The 16495-nt window shown below is 45.6% G+C and overlaps 1 protein-coding gene across 1 annotated transcript in view; it reads left to right on the forward strand.

Annotated features, from left to right (window-relative positions):
- Positions 1–16495, forward strand: part of palm2akap2 (palm2 and akap2 fusion) — a 240210-nt gene that overhangs the window by 120788 nt on the left and 102927 nt on the right. Inside the window, exons 3-4 of the mRNA XM_041186767.1 lie at positions 5612–5692; positions 10869–10999. Coding sequence (XP_041042701.1) covers positions 5612–5692; positions 10869–10999 — 212 coding nt within the window. The remainder of the gene's footprint in view (positions 1–5611; positions 5693–10868; positions 11000–16495) is intronic.

Genomic DNA, 16495 nt, shown 5'->3' on the forward strand with positions numbered 1-16495 from the left:
GTCAACATGAAAGGCGGCCGACGTTGAGGGTCATTGTCCCAATCCATTTCCAGTGACCCTTAACTGGGATGTTAGTTGGTAATGGTGCCAATTCTGTCTGGTTTATAGAACATCTCCTCCCTGTTAATCAAACTTATACTAAACCTTTTGAAAACATTTCATCGGCCTTGGCTGGAGTATTGTATTCAGATCTGGGCACCGCATTTGGATCAAGGCCTTGGAATGGTTGCATAGACTTACTGGAAGTGTACCGAGGATGAGAGGCGTCAGTGACATGGACAGACTGGAAAAACGGGGCTGAATGTTACCAACCCTTTGGGGGCAGGGTGGAAGGGGGAAGGCTGTAAATTGGCATGCAAAGGCATTGGGTGTCATGCCTGATGCCTTCCTACTGCCTCGCCATTCCACGAGTAGTGGAAATGGTAACAGGCAGCCTGCCCACCCGAAGACAAATTGAACCACCTCCGCATTCATCGTCCTATGAACAATCACAGGCAGGCTCTCAAGTCTGGGAGGCCAACAGGACAGCCGCCTCCAGCAGTGAAAGATCATCAGCTCCACAGTCAGAGATGGGCACTGCCCAGCTATTCAGGGATGTACAAGGGCGCCTCCATTCCTGGCGTCAGCCACAAATGGGGGAATATAAGAAAGGCCTAAAAGGAAGTTCAGGATTGTCAGACAAGAGGGGTAAAGCACTCCTCCTCCCCCCTCCCACCCCCCGCAGTAACGGGCACTGATGCACTGATGCAGTTGCAGCCATTTATTAACACAACACCTTCCATACCTCCTGAGCTGCCACATAGCAACTGCCTGCATTAAGCTGGTGGCCTCCACGTGCAGCATGGGGGCGCTTCACTGACAGCAAAATGCCAACGCATGTTATATGGCCCATAATTGGGGCCTTAAATATGCAAACTGACTGCCTGCCTCCACAGTGCGGATGGCCAGAATGTTTCCCCAAGCCACCCCTGGAAACATTCCCCAGTAATGGGAACTGTGTTGGGGAGTTGTCCTGTCACAGATCCTTGCTATTTTCCTGTGACCCCTCTCCCACCCCATCCTCCTACCCACCACCCCAGGGCCAAGAAAATTCAGCCATAGGTTTGTAGAGTAAAGCTTCCATGGAGGTCGTCACACCAAACTCTGTGTGGATTTGTGAATTAAGGTTAACGAGAACAAGGCAAGTTAGGTTGTTGTGGGGAGCTTTTAACACATTCTGTGACACTCTCATGCTGTAGAATAGATGGAGCATTCATGTAAAGAATTCTTTAGTTTTTAGTCGTTCGGTAGTACAGAACTTGAGTATTGCTGAAAAAAGAGACATGTCTCAGCTTTTCACCTTGCACTCATCAGGAAATTCATTGAACCTGGTTCAGCTAAACAAAATAAATGACAGCCATTTGCTGACTCATTCCTCAGGGCAATGCCTTGACCAATCAGGGTCAAGCTGCCTGGTTTAAATTTCAAACAATGTTTGGCAGTTAACTGATAGTCACCATCAGTGGTGCATTCTCCATGGCAACCCCGCTTGCCAACCAATCAGCACTCTCTTCACATACAGTATAAATTGTTGTTTTCCCCTTATAGTGGTATTCTTGCAAGTGCCCTGATGATTGCAAGACGAAAAGCTTAGATAAGGCTTTTTTTTCAGCAATATTCTTTTGTTTTTCTTTCTTTCAGGCTGGGAAAGCAATAACTAGAGCACTTTCTATCAGATTCATGACTGACTTGGCAACAGAAATAATCATCTAAGATAATATTGGCTCCAATTTTAACTGTAGGCAGCTTGTGGGTAGATGGGTAACAACTTGCATTTAATTAGCACCTTTAATGTAGTAAAACATCCCAAGGTGCTTCTCGGGAGAGTTATCAGACAAAATTTGACACCAAGTCACATACAGAGGTATTAGGCAGGTGACCAAAAGGCTTGGTCAGAGAGGTAGCTTTTAAGGAATTTCTTAAAGCAGGGGAGAGATAGAAAGGCAGAGGGGTTTAGTGAGGGAATTCCAGTGTTTCAGATCTTGGCAGTTGGTTAAACAGCTACCAATGGAGGGGTGATGGAAATTGGGGATGTTCAAAGAGAAAGGAGGAGTGCAGATAACTCAGAGGGTTGTAGTTCTGGAGGAGGTTACAGAGATCAGGACAGGCAAAGTATGGAAGGATTTGAAAACAAGCAGGAGAATTTTAAAATGGAGGAATTGTCTGACTGGGACCCAATGAAGGTCAGTGAGCCCAGGAGCGATGGGTGAATGGAACTTGGTACAAGTTGGGATCTGGGAACAGGAGTATTGCATGAGCTCAAGATTATCAAGAATGTAAGGTTCGAGATAGATATGCAGAAGCACTTTAACTCTCAGGCCTTATTCCCCCTGGTCCACTTCCTGCCCAGAGGATAGGCGGTGTATTGTTCAATTGTTCTGTATTTGATTTTGTGAGGCTGGTTGCTGATCTATGCTCACTGTGCTTGATTGGTTAAGCCTGGGTGTGGACTCAGAGCAAAGTAAACACACACCACAGAAGCTTCTAGAAGCTGAGCCGTAAGCATGGGTACAGGCGTTTTGTGATTGCAGAGATATTTTAAAACTCTTGTAAATAAACCTGTTGCAGACATAGAAACTAGTGTCATCTCTGCAATGCTTTGAGGTAAACCAAATACATAACGGACGGGAGGTGGGCAGGAAGCCTCGGACGATTCAAGCCACAAGCACCGACGTTGGTTGGGGCAAGAAGTTCCCAAGTGCTTCTCATAGGTGGGAAGGGCAGAAAGCCAGGGCCAGGGAGAAGACAATGTTCCTTGTAGGACCCACAAAAGCATTCCCATGTCCTCATGGCCTCACAAAGTTTGGGGACCTCGTCAACTTCCCAGCAAGGCACTGACGCTCCTTGATTTGACAAGAAAGGTATAGCAGCAGACAGAGCCTGATGATGTCATTAGTCCCAATCTCCACATTTAAAGAAGGACCCCAATGGCTATTGGAGGATGGGATAGCCGCCTGTTCAGAAATCTGAGTAAAAATCAGTCTGCGCTATTTGGCCAACTTTTCCGCAGATCGGGGGAGTTTTTACTGGCCACCTACCCAGTTCTTGCCAGGTGTCTGGTGTTAAAATTGCTCCCTTACTGTCTTTAATAATATGCTTTAAAACCCGACATTATTTACTGCCTTCAACTAATTGATCGCCTGTATCTCCAAGCCTCAGGACTCTGTAAGGTCTCTATACAAAGGGAATGGAAATCTGGACAGTGTTTTGACATTGCTTCTTCTTCATAATGTAAACATTGGCAAGTGATGGGGTGGGCTGCAGGGTTAGTTTATTTTAAGATCTACATTCTGCAATTTTCTGTTCTGCTCTTTATCAGAGATTTATCGGGTGTTTTGCTGTGACCTTTTATTCTTGAACTCAGATGGATTATTTACTCACTAAAAAAATTGTTGCTGGCACTTTAAAGGCTGCTAAAGGAACTTACAAATGGCATTTTCACAATCCAGAAATATCTATTTTTTTTTTACACTTTGACGGGATGTGATCATTGTTGACTGTAGGCCAGCATTTATTGCTCATCCCCAATTGTCCTTGTGAAGGTGGTGGCGAACTGCACCCGCAATCCTGTTAGGGAGGGGGTAGGCTCCAGGTTTTTCCTGTGTCAGTGAAGGAATGGTGAAATAGTTTCAAGTCAGGCTGGTGACTGGCCTAAGAGGAACTTGGAGGCGGCGGTTCCCTTGCGTCCATTGCTCTTGTCCTTCTAGGTGGTGGAGGTTGTAGATTTGGAAGTGGATTCCTCCAAGGTGGTCTTACCCACAACTTGGAGGCTCACATGGCACAAAACAAGTTATAAATCTTTGCACTTCAGACATCACCCTTTCCCTTGGCTTCCTTACCCTCCAGTGAGAGGATGCTCAGTAATGTCCCATGCCAAACATAATGAAAGGAGGTAATATTTGTTCGCAAAATTTCAGACTTTAAATTTTAGCAGAAGTCAATGTTTATTTTGATGAATGACTGTGTTAAAAATAGTGATTTTTTTTTTGTACATTCTCGGGATGTAGGCTTTCCTGTCTGGGCCAGCATTTATTGCCCATTCCTAATTCCCTTGAGAAGGTGGTGGTGAGCTGCCTTCTTGAACCGCTGCAGTCCATGTAGTGTAGGTACACCCACAGTGTTGTTAGGGAGGGAATTCCAGAATTTTGACCCAGCAACAGCAAAGGAACGGCAACATATTTCCAAATCAGGACGGTGAGTGGCTTGGAGGGGAACTTCCAGGCAGTGGTATTCTCATTTATCTGCTGCCCTTGGCCTTCTAGATGGTAGCGGTTCTGAGTTTGAAAGGTGCTGTCCAAGGAGCCTTGGTGAATTCCTACAGTGCACCTTGCCGATAGTGCACACTGCTGCTATTGTGCGACAGTTGTGGAGGGAGTGAAGGAAGTTATTTTGTATTTTGAAGTCTTGCTTTAAATGGTGGGATAGTATAAAATGGACAAATTGGCAGCTTGTTTTGTATCGCTTCGCCATGTTACTTCTGGGGACTTTGGTTCACAAAGTAAAGCTCTAGCCTATTTCACATTTGTCTGCCTCTCAGCCCTATTTCAGTGAGTAGCACTCTCCTCTGAGTCAGAAGGCTGTGGGTTCAAGTCCCACTTCACAGCTTGAACATAAAATCTAGGCTGACACTTCGGTGTGGTGCTGAGGGCGTGCTCCCTGTCAGATGCGCTACTTTTTCCGATGAGCCATAAAACCAAGGCCCTCTCAGGTGGGCATGAAAGGTTCATTTGGCACTATTCTGAAAAAGCAGGGGAGATTTCCCTGATGTCATGGCCAATATTTAGCTCCCAACCAAAGTTAAACAAAAGCAGTTCATTATCATATTGTTGTTCATGGGAGCTTGCTGTGCACAAAATGGCTGTCACATTTCCAATTGTGACTACACTTCAAAAAGTACTTGGCTGGCTGTAAAGCACTTTGGGATATCCTGAGGTTGTGAAAAGTCTTATAAGGATACAATTATTTCTTTCTTGCTCACAGCATAGCTTGAAGACAGTTTATTCTTTGATGGGATGTGGGTGTCAGTGGCAGGATCAGCATTTGTTATCATACCTAACTGCCCTTGGCTTGCTCAGCCCTTTCAGAGTCAACCACATTGCTGTGGATCTGAGTCCCATGTAGGCCAGACCAGGTAAAGATGGAAGATTTCCTTCTCTAAAGGACAGTAGTGAACCAGATGGGTTTTTACAACAATCACTGATATTTTACAGGCTAGCTTTCAATTCTGGATTTTATTAATTGAATTTAAATTCCATCAGTTACTGTGGTGGGATTTGAACTCACGTCCCCGGAGCATTAACCAGGATTTCTAGTCTAGTGACATTACCACAACACCAAAGTCTCCAAAGTTGTTTGTAGCATGGCTGGTACAATTTAATGTTCTTACCACAACGTTGCACTATTGAATTCTGCTCGTCATATTCCTTGATGATGCACATCGAAGGGAAAATAGAAGTATTTTGAAATAATTTTCTTTATAGATTTCTATTGGTTCACGCAGAGATGAACACAAAGAACTGGAAGCAGTCAACCTCCGACCTGTTTAATACATTCTTCCTTTCTCTCTTTGAAGGAGAAAAGGCGGAGACAGACAGAAATAGAAGACAAGAGACACCAGCTTGAGGATAAGATACTTCAGCTTCAGCATCATAAGGTAGGAATGCTGATATCAGAACCATGCGGCATAAACTCTTTCACAAACCCAACACAATTATGTTCATTCATTGCACGTGTGGCTGCTTGTTTTGTGTCATTAAATACTGGCAAAGTCCTCAGCCTAGTTCACATTGCAAATGTTGTTATGAAATCCCGCGTTGTTTCCTCTGTTGAATAGTTGCTTTATTCTGGGGCTTGGATTAGACTAATTTGGTGTTTCAATGTCAGAAATGGCAGTCTTCCAAAAATGAAGCTTTTTTTTACCCAGTTTGACTACAAAACACTTCTCGGTCTAGTGAGTACAGAAGTAGGCTCTCTCTCCACAATACTCTAACAATGTGCTTCAGCCCCAGGGGCTTCTCAACTCCATACAGCATCAACAGAGACTTTCCATTTCCCCGAGCAGACATCTTTGCAGTCTATTCGAGGTCTCCAATCCTGGCTTCTTGCACACCCCAGGATTCCTTCATCTTACAATTGGCATTTGTGCCTTCAGCTACCTGGGCCCTAGGCTCTGGAATTCTCTCCCTAAATCTCTCTACCTCCCTAACCACTGTTTTCTTGAACTATATCTTCTCCTTCAGGCTGTTCCTTAAAACCACCCTCATTGACCAAGCTTTTGATCACCTACCCATATCTCCTTAGTGGCATGGTATCCAATTTTATTTCATCTCCTTTGAAGTGCCTTGTAACATTTTACCATGGTAAGGCATTATATAAATACAAGGTTTTTTTTGCTGTATATCAATAAGATTTGCAAATTTAAGGCACATTTCGGATGAAATATGAACAGTTTTGAGCCAACAACGGGAAACTGGAATAAAATTACTCCTTTTCGCTGGAGCATTACCTTTACAACCAAAGGAGAGTGGACCTATTAGTCTACGATGAATATAGGAACCCAGAGGGGAAAGAGCAGAGGCTCTATTTTTAAAACAGTCAAAAAAAAATCCAGTGCAATATATCATGTATTGTAGAATCAGCCATGATCTCATTGAATGGCAGAGCAGGCTCGAGGGGCCATGTGACCTACTCCTGCTCCTGTTTCTTGTGTTCTTCATCCTTAACTAGTTCCACATGGCATTTTTGTTTTTCAAATACTTATATCAACTTCTTTACGGCAATATTTCACAGGCAACAGGAGGAGAACGTGACTACCAAACAAATATGTTACAAAATACTGCAAAATATGGATTTAATTCAAGTCCAATGAACACTCCAATAAATCTGTTGAGTGGAATGTTTGTGCATGCCAGCTGATGACATTTTGTATCTATAATTATTAACCAATGACCATTCAGGCGACGAAAGGAATCATTCTGCTGTAAAGCAGGGCCTAGCGCTGGTCTGGAAAAAGCCTTTTCAGGCCAGAGTCAGATCACAGGAGCAATGGCGATCGAGCTGTCAATGGCAGTTGTCGCTAACCTCAGAAATGTTGCTCGTATCAAACACTCATTAGCAACTCCTCGGGAAACTTTTACACTAACTGCTAAATTCAGACGGAGGAGAATTTTGATACCCTCCTGTTGTTGTCAACAAAATGGTTCCCTTAATGCAATCGCCACCCTGCTCATTGCCAGCAGTTACCTATAACGGGCGAACGGTGCCAGCATTTCACACAAGCATAGGCGCCAATTACAAAGGCACCACTAAGGTCGTATTGAGAGGGCCTGCTGTTTCGAGCAGTTTGAGCAGCTGTTCAGGTGGTTGGGGATTGTGGGGGGGGGGGGGGAGGTGGGGGGAAGCACAGGGTGGGGGTAGGGGGGTGGGGTGTTCACTTTCCATCCCGATCCACGTTCACCACTGTTAGCCCTGTGGTGCTGTGTTAATACATTTGGATCACCCCTTTACTGAGTTAAAATTTCTGAAAGATATTTAAACATGTGCAGTTGGGGCTGGTTCGGGAACCTTGACATTGATGGTTAGTATAGGCGGCAACTGGCTTTCAGTGAGAGAAGTAAGTGATTAAGCAGGCAGACAAATGGAGGTGAATTCAGCAAGCTTTGATTATTATTTCAGACCAGCATGTAAAGGTGCATGAGTCCACTGTGCAGACTTTTTTTCTGGATTTTTAACACCTTTAATTTTGTTTTTAAGAATCTTCAGCTCCCTGAGGCAACTCTGTCCCTTCAGCTCCCCAACGCATGCGTAGACTTCAGTGCTCGTGCTCCTCAGGCCCCCACTCCAGCAGCATCGAGGCTCCCAGCACGCGTTTCATGCTGGTTGGCCAATTAACAGCCAGCCAACGTGAAGTCACGGTTGGGGCCCAATCGCGGGTGGCGGGCCGTTTCCTGGCCGCTCCTGGACATGCCCACTGCGCCTGCCCGAGGGCAAAATCCTCCCCTATGGCATTTCTCCAGGGTGGCTCACAGCAGTGTCCTGGAGATTGATCTTCAATTCCTGGGGACTCCAGGCCAATCCTGAAGGCTTGACATGCCTAGCCTCACCTCACCCTACGTCATCTAGCCCCATCAGCAGAAGCTTCTATTCCTTTCTCCCTTGTGTACATTTTAAAATCTATTTGTTCACTGGATGTGGGAGTCACTAGCTAGGCCAGCATTTATTGTCCATCCCTAACTGCTCTTGAGAAGGTGGTGGTGAGCTGCCTTTGCATTAAATGCATCAGAAAAATTGTGTTCACTGACTGGGTATCAAACCCAGGCTGCAAACAGTGAAAGCACCAACATTTAACCACCACAACAACAGGGAATTGTATCAAGTGGTGCTACTGGGTGGAATTAAGATCCTGATGCATACTAGTGACTACGTTAGGACGAAGAGAGAGCAGCAACTCAATCTTTTCTCTTTGGGGCTTTCCCCTCCTCAAGACTGTTATTAGGGAGCCCGATGGATTAGCCATCTAGCACACACAGCAAGCAAACTGCATAGGCGCAAATGCACCCACTATACATTGTGCGGTCTGTACCATGGATTAGTAAAGATTCAGAAATGACATCCACATACAGTGGTTTGAATAAGATCACAACCTCCGAAGTTGCCATCCAAAAATAATTTATGCATCCCGGTGCTTTCGGAACCGCGAGGCTGTCGACCCACCCGGGCAACCCCTGAGTCACCGGGCGGGATTTTGTGCACCCACCCACTGCCGGGATCTTCCGGTCCCACCGCAAGTCAATGGATTCTGGCTGGGGCACCGCCTCACCCGCGGGGGTCCCACCCACAACAGGGCTGGAAAATCCCAGCCACTGTCAACGCCATGAATCACAGCCCAAGCGAGGAGGACAGCTTAGCCGTCACTGTCAGTAGATCGTCATCAGAATTCCGCAAATAAGTCAGGATACTGACTTTTTCCATTGTAGCTTGTGCCTTGTTTCTGCCTCCAACACTTTCTCGACTAAGCAAACATTTGAGTAAAATGCTGGGCAGGGAACATAAGAGCAGGAGCAGGCCATTCAGCCCCTCAAGCCTGTTTGGCCATTCAGTTAGACCATGGCTGATCTGTACCTCAACTCCATTTCTCTGCCTGTTTGATACCCCCAATTCCTGACAAAAATCTGTATCCGTGTTGAATTTTTCAACTGAATCCCAGCCTCGATAGCTTTTTGAGGAAGACAGTTCCGGATTCCCATTACCCCTTTTATGAAGAAGTGTTTCTGACCATCAACCTGGAGTGAGCCATTTTTAATTTTAAGGTTTTGACCTCTTGTTCCGAACTCCTCCACCAGATTCTCTGGGCCAGGTTTTCATGGGTCAATGAGGGTGGGATCAGAGGTGGGGAGGGGGGTGGGGGTGGGTCACGGTGCCAGCTGGTGTGCCTGTTTGCCAGCACCATCCTGCCCCTGTACCATATTCCCAAAGGCCAGGTCAGGGGAGGAATGGTGACCCACCATCAGGCAGCAGGCGACTAATCACTGTCAGCTATCAGAGGGTGACTGGAATTTTTTCAGTTGGTCTGCAAGGTCTCTTGTGACACTGGCTTTGAGACTCCACACCCCCTGCCTTCCCACCTGCCACCACAATGGTGGCCTCAACAGCTGTGGCCATTGTTTAACTCAAAAGGTTTAAAAATACCTAGAGGGCATCTCAAGATGGAGGTGCCCCTGCACCCCCCAACCACACACACACTCCTCCTCTCTCCCTCTCTCTTTTACTTGAAATGGCAGGCTGCAGTTCCTTCAAGTGCTGAAGGGCCTTCTATTTGGCCTCCAGCTTTCAGAACCCAGCTGTCATCCTTATTTGGATGGCAAGAGTACCCTCTGGCCACAAATCTAGGCAAAATCAACGTCGGGTGACTGCTCCCAACATAGCACGGGGTCAGGATCTGCTGTTGATGTCGGCGTTAGGGTCCCGACCCAAAACACAAAACCCTGTCCTCAATTGTTGTCTTTTAGAACGTTTCAACGCTGTAAAAGTTGCTGCATCAATGCGAGTTGCTGTTGTTGGTTGTTCCTCGTTTTATTTAGCCTGATCAGTGACCATTAAACAACCAAGTTGACAATAGTTGCGTCTGAGTGGAGTGTGCGGCATTCGCACTGCCAATGATATTTGACAGGGAACTTCACCTCTGATTCACGATAAAATAAGACACACGAGAGCGGGTTGTGGAAACGTTTGCAGATGTGCCGTGTGCTAAAGTGCAAAGTTGCAAAGGCATCCCTCCTGCAGAGTGACTTTCACAACTGGCGTCTCTTTCCCGTTCTGCCCAGAAAACTCCCAAATATAGGAATGTTGCCTGGTTAAAGCACCAGCGTCACGCCGAGCAGTGGACGGAACCACAGGACCATTCAGATCCATTCCTTAGCCCGTTTGAAAACCTGAAACCAGTCTCAGCTCGAGAAATTATATTCCCCGTGTGACTGAACCGTTGCAGAATTACAACAACGATGACGTGCATTCATGTAACCCCCTTTAGCGTAGTAGCATATCCCATGCGTCTCACAGGAAAGTCATCAGACAAACTTTCACACTCAAACCACATAAAGAGATATTAGGACAGGTGACCAGAAGCTTGGCCGAAGAGAAAGGAGCATCTCAAAGGAGGGGGAGAGGTGGAGGGGTTTAGGGAGGGAGTCCCAGAGTTCGGGGTCCAGGTGGTTGAAGGCATGGCCGCCAGCGGTGGAGATGTGGAAATTAATGATTGACACCACTGGTTTTTAACTTGTCTATTTTGCGGAGTAAAGTTTTCATCAGGTCTTTCTTCCCTTCCCACCCAGTCCAAAGCCATGAGAGAGAGATGGCTGCTGCAAGGAATCCCTGCTATGTCAGCCGAAGAAGAAGACGCCAGGAGTAAGCAGCTCCAGTCGGATGAGAACAAGGCAAAGAAGCTGGAGGAAGCCATCGGCAGGTCAGACGGGCAAGAACTAATAAAAGCCATTATCGTTTAATGATCCGCTTTGCCCCCTTAAAACAACAAACCAGGATCTCAAAGCTGGAGCAAGGGAGTGTGCATCACGAAGGGTGTACTCACATGAGAGATACATATCAGAAGTAAAAATGCTTCCCTACCTACACCCCCATGGGTCAGCTGATAAGGAACTCCCCACCCCCACACCCCACCCCTCCCAGTATTGAACCGATCCAAAGAGACAAGTGGCAGGATTTTCCAGCCCTGACATCGGCTGGCATCATTGCGGGCGGGCCAGGAAAATTTGGAGAACTGTGAATGAAAAGTCAGTGGGTGCCCACGACGATGCCAGCCGGTGGTAGGGCCAGAAAACTCCTGCCAAGGAAGGTGCCCAGGCGTAAAGCAGAGTACCATGGCGGTTGGAAACCTGAAATAAAAACAGGAAATGCTGGAAGCACTCAGCAGGTCAGGCAGCTTCTGGGGAGAGAGGAGCAAAGTTAACGTCATCAGCACTAGGAAAAGTTAGAGGCGTAACAGGTTTTGAGCAGGGCTTGGGTTGGACAAGGACAAAAGGTAAGTCCCTGGTTTGATCACCAGCCTATGCCAGGCTATTGGTAGAAAGGTTAAAATTGTCCTGTTTTAGAGAGGTCACCAGGATTCTGTAGCAAAGTGCAACCATGAAACCCTCCAAAGACAACAGTTGGCTGCTTTGCATTGCATTGCAATGGAGTTTAAAACCCTTTGACTGGGGGAAGTTAATATCAGCCAGGTCTTCCCCTCTCCTCACCGTTCTGGTGGAGATTGGATCAGTGCAGATTCATCAATGATTGGTCATGGCCATGGGATGCCCCGTCTCACCCAATGGAATCATCTGCCAACAACTGTGGTCCAGGTCAACTGCAAAGACCAGCCATTTGGCCACAGGACTCAGGGTGTTGAGTATGTGTAGAACCAAATTCCAGAAGGAGTCCGTTAATTTGGCAGAGGAAAGAAGGGGCAAAAAGTGGAGGTCTTAACACAAGAAGCTGGCTGTGAAAGAAAAGTCGTTGATTTTTTTTCCATTCATTCATGGGATGTGGGCATCGCTGGCTAGGCCAGCATTTATTGCCCATCCCTAATTGCCCTTGAAAAGGTGGTGATGAGCTGCCTTCTTGAAACACTGCAGTCCATGTGGTGTAGGTTCACCCACAGTGCTGTTAGGGAGGGAGTTCCAGGATTGAATGAAAGGTTTCTGATGACACAAACCCTAAGTGTAAAACCTGAATATCTAATATCAGAACCTTATGGCTGAAATACCTGTCTTTTATTTGAGGGTCAATTTCTGTTCTCCAAATTGCTGTTGGCAACTGAAAATTGGTTTAAGTTTTGAATTTGAGCGACGTGTCACTTCTGCTCAGACAGTGACCACAGTCTCACCACAATTACTTTAAATACTTTTCTTAAATTGATATCTGGGTCAGGTGTGCTCTCTAGCAACAACAGCTATGCAGTTAATGGAGATATTCTAACAAGAACTATTACCAAAACAATCCCATTTGTACAAGTAAGTTGGAGAAACTCCATATAAATCCATGTATGTATGCTCATACGTTCTAAATACAAAACTTCGGTTTTTGCAAAGTTATTCAAAAATCTTATCAAAAACATATTTCATCCCTAATTCTATCCTGGTGGTTGACGTTGAATTAGTGGTTTAGGTCCAAGACTATAGTGGACAGAGACACAAAAGCTAGCAACAAAGGCAGGAAACTAAAGGCCTGACTGTAATTCACATCCACCTGTCCAATACAGGGTCAGGACAATTGAATTGGAGAGGAGTTCACTTAAGTTAAGGAAAAACACTGTTAAAAAGAGCCCTTATTTTTCTTTTTGCAATCTCTGTCCTTTGACACTGTAAAATGGAGGGAATGTATTCCCAAACACACTGAGAATGAATTGGTGCTTTTCTTCTGATAAATGAGTCCTCATTGAAAATATATATGATTGCAAACAATGCGATTGTGGATAGCGTGAGGTGCTTTGCTGGGTTTCAATTCGAAGGGAAGTATCGCAATTCTGCTTTCAAAAGTAATTTGCTTCAGAAAATGGCAATCTTGGGTTTCCATGGGCTAAGTAAGGAGAAACTGTTTCCACTGGCCAAAGAGTCAATAATCAAGGGATACGGATTGAAGAATTGGCAAAGGCGAATGAGGAGAATTTGTTTTTATTACACACAGCGAGTTGTTATCATCTGGAATTCACAGTCTGAGAGGGCTTTTTTATCCATTCACGGGACCTGGACATCACTGGCTGGGCCAGCATTTACTGCCCATCCCTAGTTGCCCTTAAGAAGGTGGTGGTGAGATGCCTTCTTGAACCGCTGCAGTCCATGCGCTGTAGGTACACCCATAGTGCTGTTAGGGAGGGAATTTCAGGACTTTGACCCAGCGACAGTGAAGGAACGGCGATATATTTCCAAGTGACTTGGAGGGGAATTTCCATCTATCTGCTGACCTTGTCCTTCTAGATGGTAGTGGTCGCGAGTTTGGAAGGTATTGTCAAAGGAGCCTTGATGAGTTCCTGCAGTGCATCTTGTAGATGGTACATACTGCTGCCACTGTGTATCAGTGGTGGAGAGAATGTTAATGGATGTGGTGCCAATCAAGCGGGCTGCCTTATGCTAGATGGCATTTAGCTCCTTGTGGGAGCTGCACTCATCCAGGCAATTGGGAAGTATTCCATCACACTCCTGACTTGTGCCTTGTAAATGGTGGACAGGCTTTGGAGGGTCAGGAGGTGAGTTACTCATGCAGGATTCCTAGCCTCTGACCTGCTCTTGTAGCCGCAGTATTTATATGGATATTCCAGTTCAGTTTCTGATCAATGGTAACCCCCAGGATGTTGATAGTGGGGGCTTCAGCAATGGTAATGTCATTCAATGTCAAAGGGTGATGGTTAGATTCTGTCTTGTTGGAGATGGTCATTGCCTGGCACTTGTGTGGTACAAATGTTACTTGCCACTTGGCAGCCCAAGCCTAGATATTGTCCAAGTCTTGCTGCATTTGGACATGGAATGCTTCAGTATCTGAGGACTCGCCAATGGTACTGAACATTGTACAAATATCAGCGAACGTCCCCACTTCTGACCTTATATTGGAAGGAAGGTAATTGATGAAGGAGCTGAAGATGGTTGGGCCTAGGACGCTACCCTGAGGAACACCTGCAGTGATGTCCTGGAGCTGAGATGACTGACATCCAACAACCACAACCATCTTCCTTTGTGCTAGGTATGACTCCAACCAGCGGAGAGTTTTCCCCCTGATTACCCATGAATCTAGTTTTGCTAGGACACCTTGATGCCACACTCGGTCAAATGCAGCCTTGATGTCAAGGGCTGTCACTTTCATCTCACCTCTGGAGTTCAGCTCCTTTGTCCATGTTTGGACTAAGGCTGTAATGAGGTCAGGAGCTGAGTGGCCCTTACAGAACCCAAACTGGGTGTCAGTGAGCAGGTTATTGCTAAGCAAGTGCTGCTTGATAGCACTGTTAATGACCCCTTCCATTACTTTCCTGATGATCAAAAGTAGACTGATGGGGTGGTAATTGGTCAGGTTGGATTTGTCCAATTTGGACATCTCTTCCAAAGAGCCGGCACAGGCAAAATGGCCCTAATGGCCTCTTTCTTTGCTGTACGATTCTTTGATGTACCTTCACACAATTATATGCACACATGAATGGAGCTTGTCTTGTGAGATTCCATCAGGGGAATCATCTACTGATTACCTTTGATGGTAGCCTGACCACAATGGAAAAGGAAACAGCGGGATGGAGAGAGTCTATAGCTGGAGTTGATTAATGATTCATAAAACCCATAAGGCTTGCAACATTTCAGATTCTATAAGTGAGACAGGATAGGCCTGACTGTTCAGATGGTGTGTTTACATAAGTCAGAAGAACTGAAAATAATTCCAATCCATTATATGCCCTATTAAAGATGGTGTTGGATACATGGAATTGGTTTAAATAAATTATCTTAATTTATTTGGATTAGGAGTAGCAACAGCAAGTTTAATGCAATCTAATAGTGGCAGCAATGGAGAGGGAAAGAGTTTTGGGCCATTTCTTGCACAAGCTAACCAGATGAACTGTTTCATCTATTGAATGCCTGCATAAGAAGACTGACAAATAAAATGATTTAGCTTTAAGGTTAAACATCAATACATAAAGAATGGAAAAGGTAGTCTACTCAGAAGATCCATTACCCCCCTTCCAAAAGTCATGTACCATCTGCTCGACCATGAAGTCCGCTCCTTGTTTAATCATCAGGAAGAAAATGGAGAAGGAACAAACTTGCATTACTGTAGCACCTTTCACAGCCTCAGGACACTCCAAAATGCTTAACAACCAATGAAGTGTTTTTAAAGTGTAATCACTGTTGTGGCAGCCAATTTGTGCACAGCAAGCTCCCATAAACAGTAGTGAAATAAATGACCAGATCATTCATGTGCTAGTTGAAGGGTAAATGTTGGCCAGGACACCAGGAGAACTTTCCTGCTCTTCTTCAAACAGTGCCGTGGGATCCTTTAATTCCAGTCAAGAAGGCAGCAAGGGCCTTAATTTAACATCTCATCCAACACTCCTTTAGTACTGCAGTGGTACAACAACCTAGGTTACGTTCTCAAGTCTCAGGGTTGGAAAACGAACCTATGACCATCTGATCCAGAGGCGAGAGCATTACCCACGAAGCTGCAGCTGACACCTCACTGGGAACATTCAATAAACCTTCTCCTTTTCGCCAAAAGACAGGCAAGGAAAGTTCCATAATATATAGGGTAATTTGAGCTCCTGTTGGGGAGTGTGGTCAGAGAATCAGTGCCACAGTGTTCTAGACCCATTTCTGACCTAGGCTGCTTTCCACAGGTGACATTTCTATGGTCCCAGCAGCACAAAAACCACTCGGTTCCAAGAATTATTTTATCATGCCTAGCTAAACAGAAAAGAAATCTTGTGCAGTGGGTAATGTCCCTGCCTCTGAGCCAGAAGCTCTGAGGTTAAGTCCCACCCCAGGACTTCTTGGCCAAGGAAGGTGCGTTCATAGTGCGACCAAATAGGTTGAGTGTCAACCTGCAAATCCTTCCAACACGCATGCCAATGACAGGCGGTAAGAGCGGGAGAGATTCCTGGTCAGCCATGTGATGGAAAGAAAGTTGGAGCCTCTACCATCACTATCCATAGCTCCGGACCACAACATGCATGGAAAAGTATATGTTGCCATAGCAACTCGGACTCCCCGAGTGAACTGCAGCACCACCACCACCATCTAGGTTAATAAAAATACATCTTTCTCTGCTTAACCGCAGGCGTGTCCAGTTCTTCAAGCAGCCAATCCAAGCGATAGCAGCTACTTTTACCAAACAAGAATCCCACATATCTTTTAGGCTGCTCACTAAACTGAGTTTAGGCATCAGTATTGATATAATTCACATTGCGTCTTGCTCTGTCAAAAATGGAGTTGAC

This window comes from Carcharodon carcharias, chromosome 4, assembly GCF_017639515.1.
Source record: "Carcharodon carcharias isolate sCarCar2 chromosome 4, sCarCar2.pri, whole genome shotgun sequence".
In the NCBI taxonomy this organism is placed as follows: Eukaryota; Metazoa; Chordata; class Chondrichthyes; order Lamniformes; family Lamnidae; genus Carcharodon; species Carcharodon carcharias.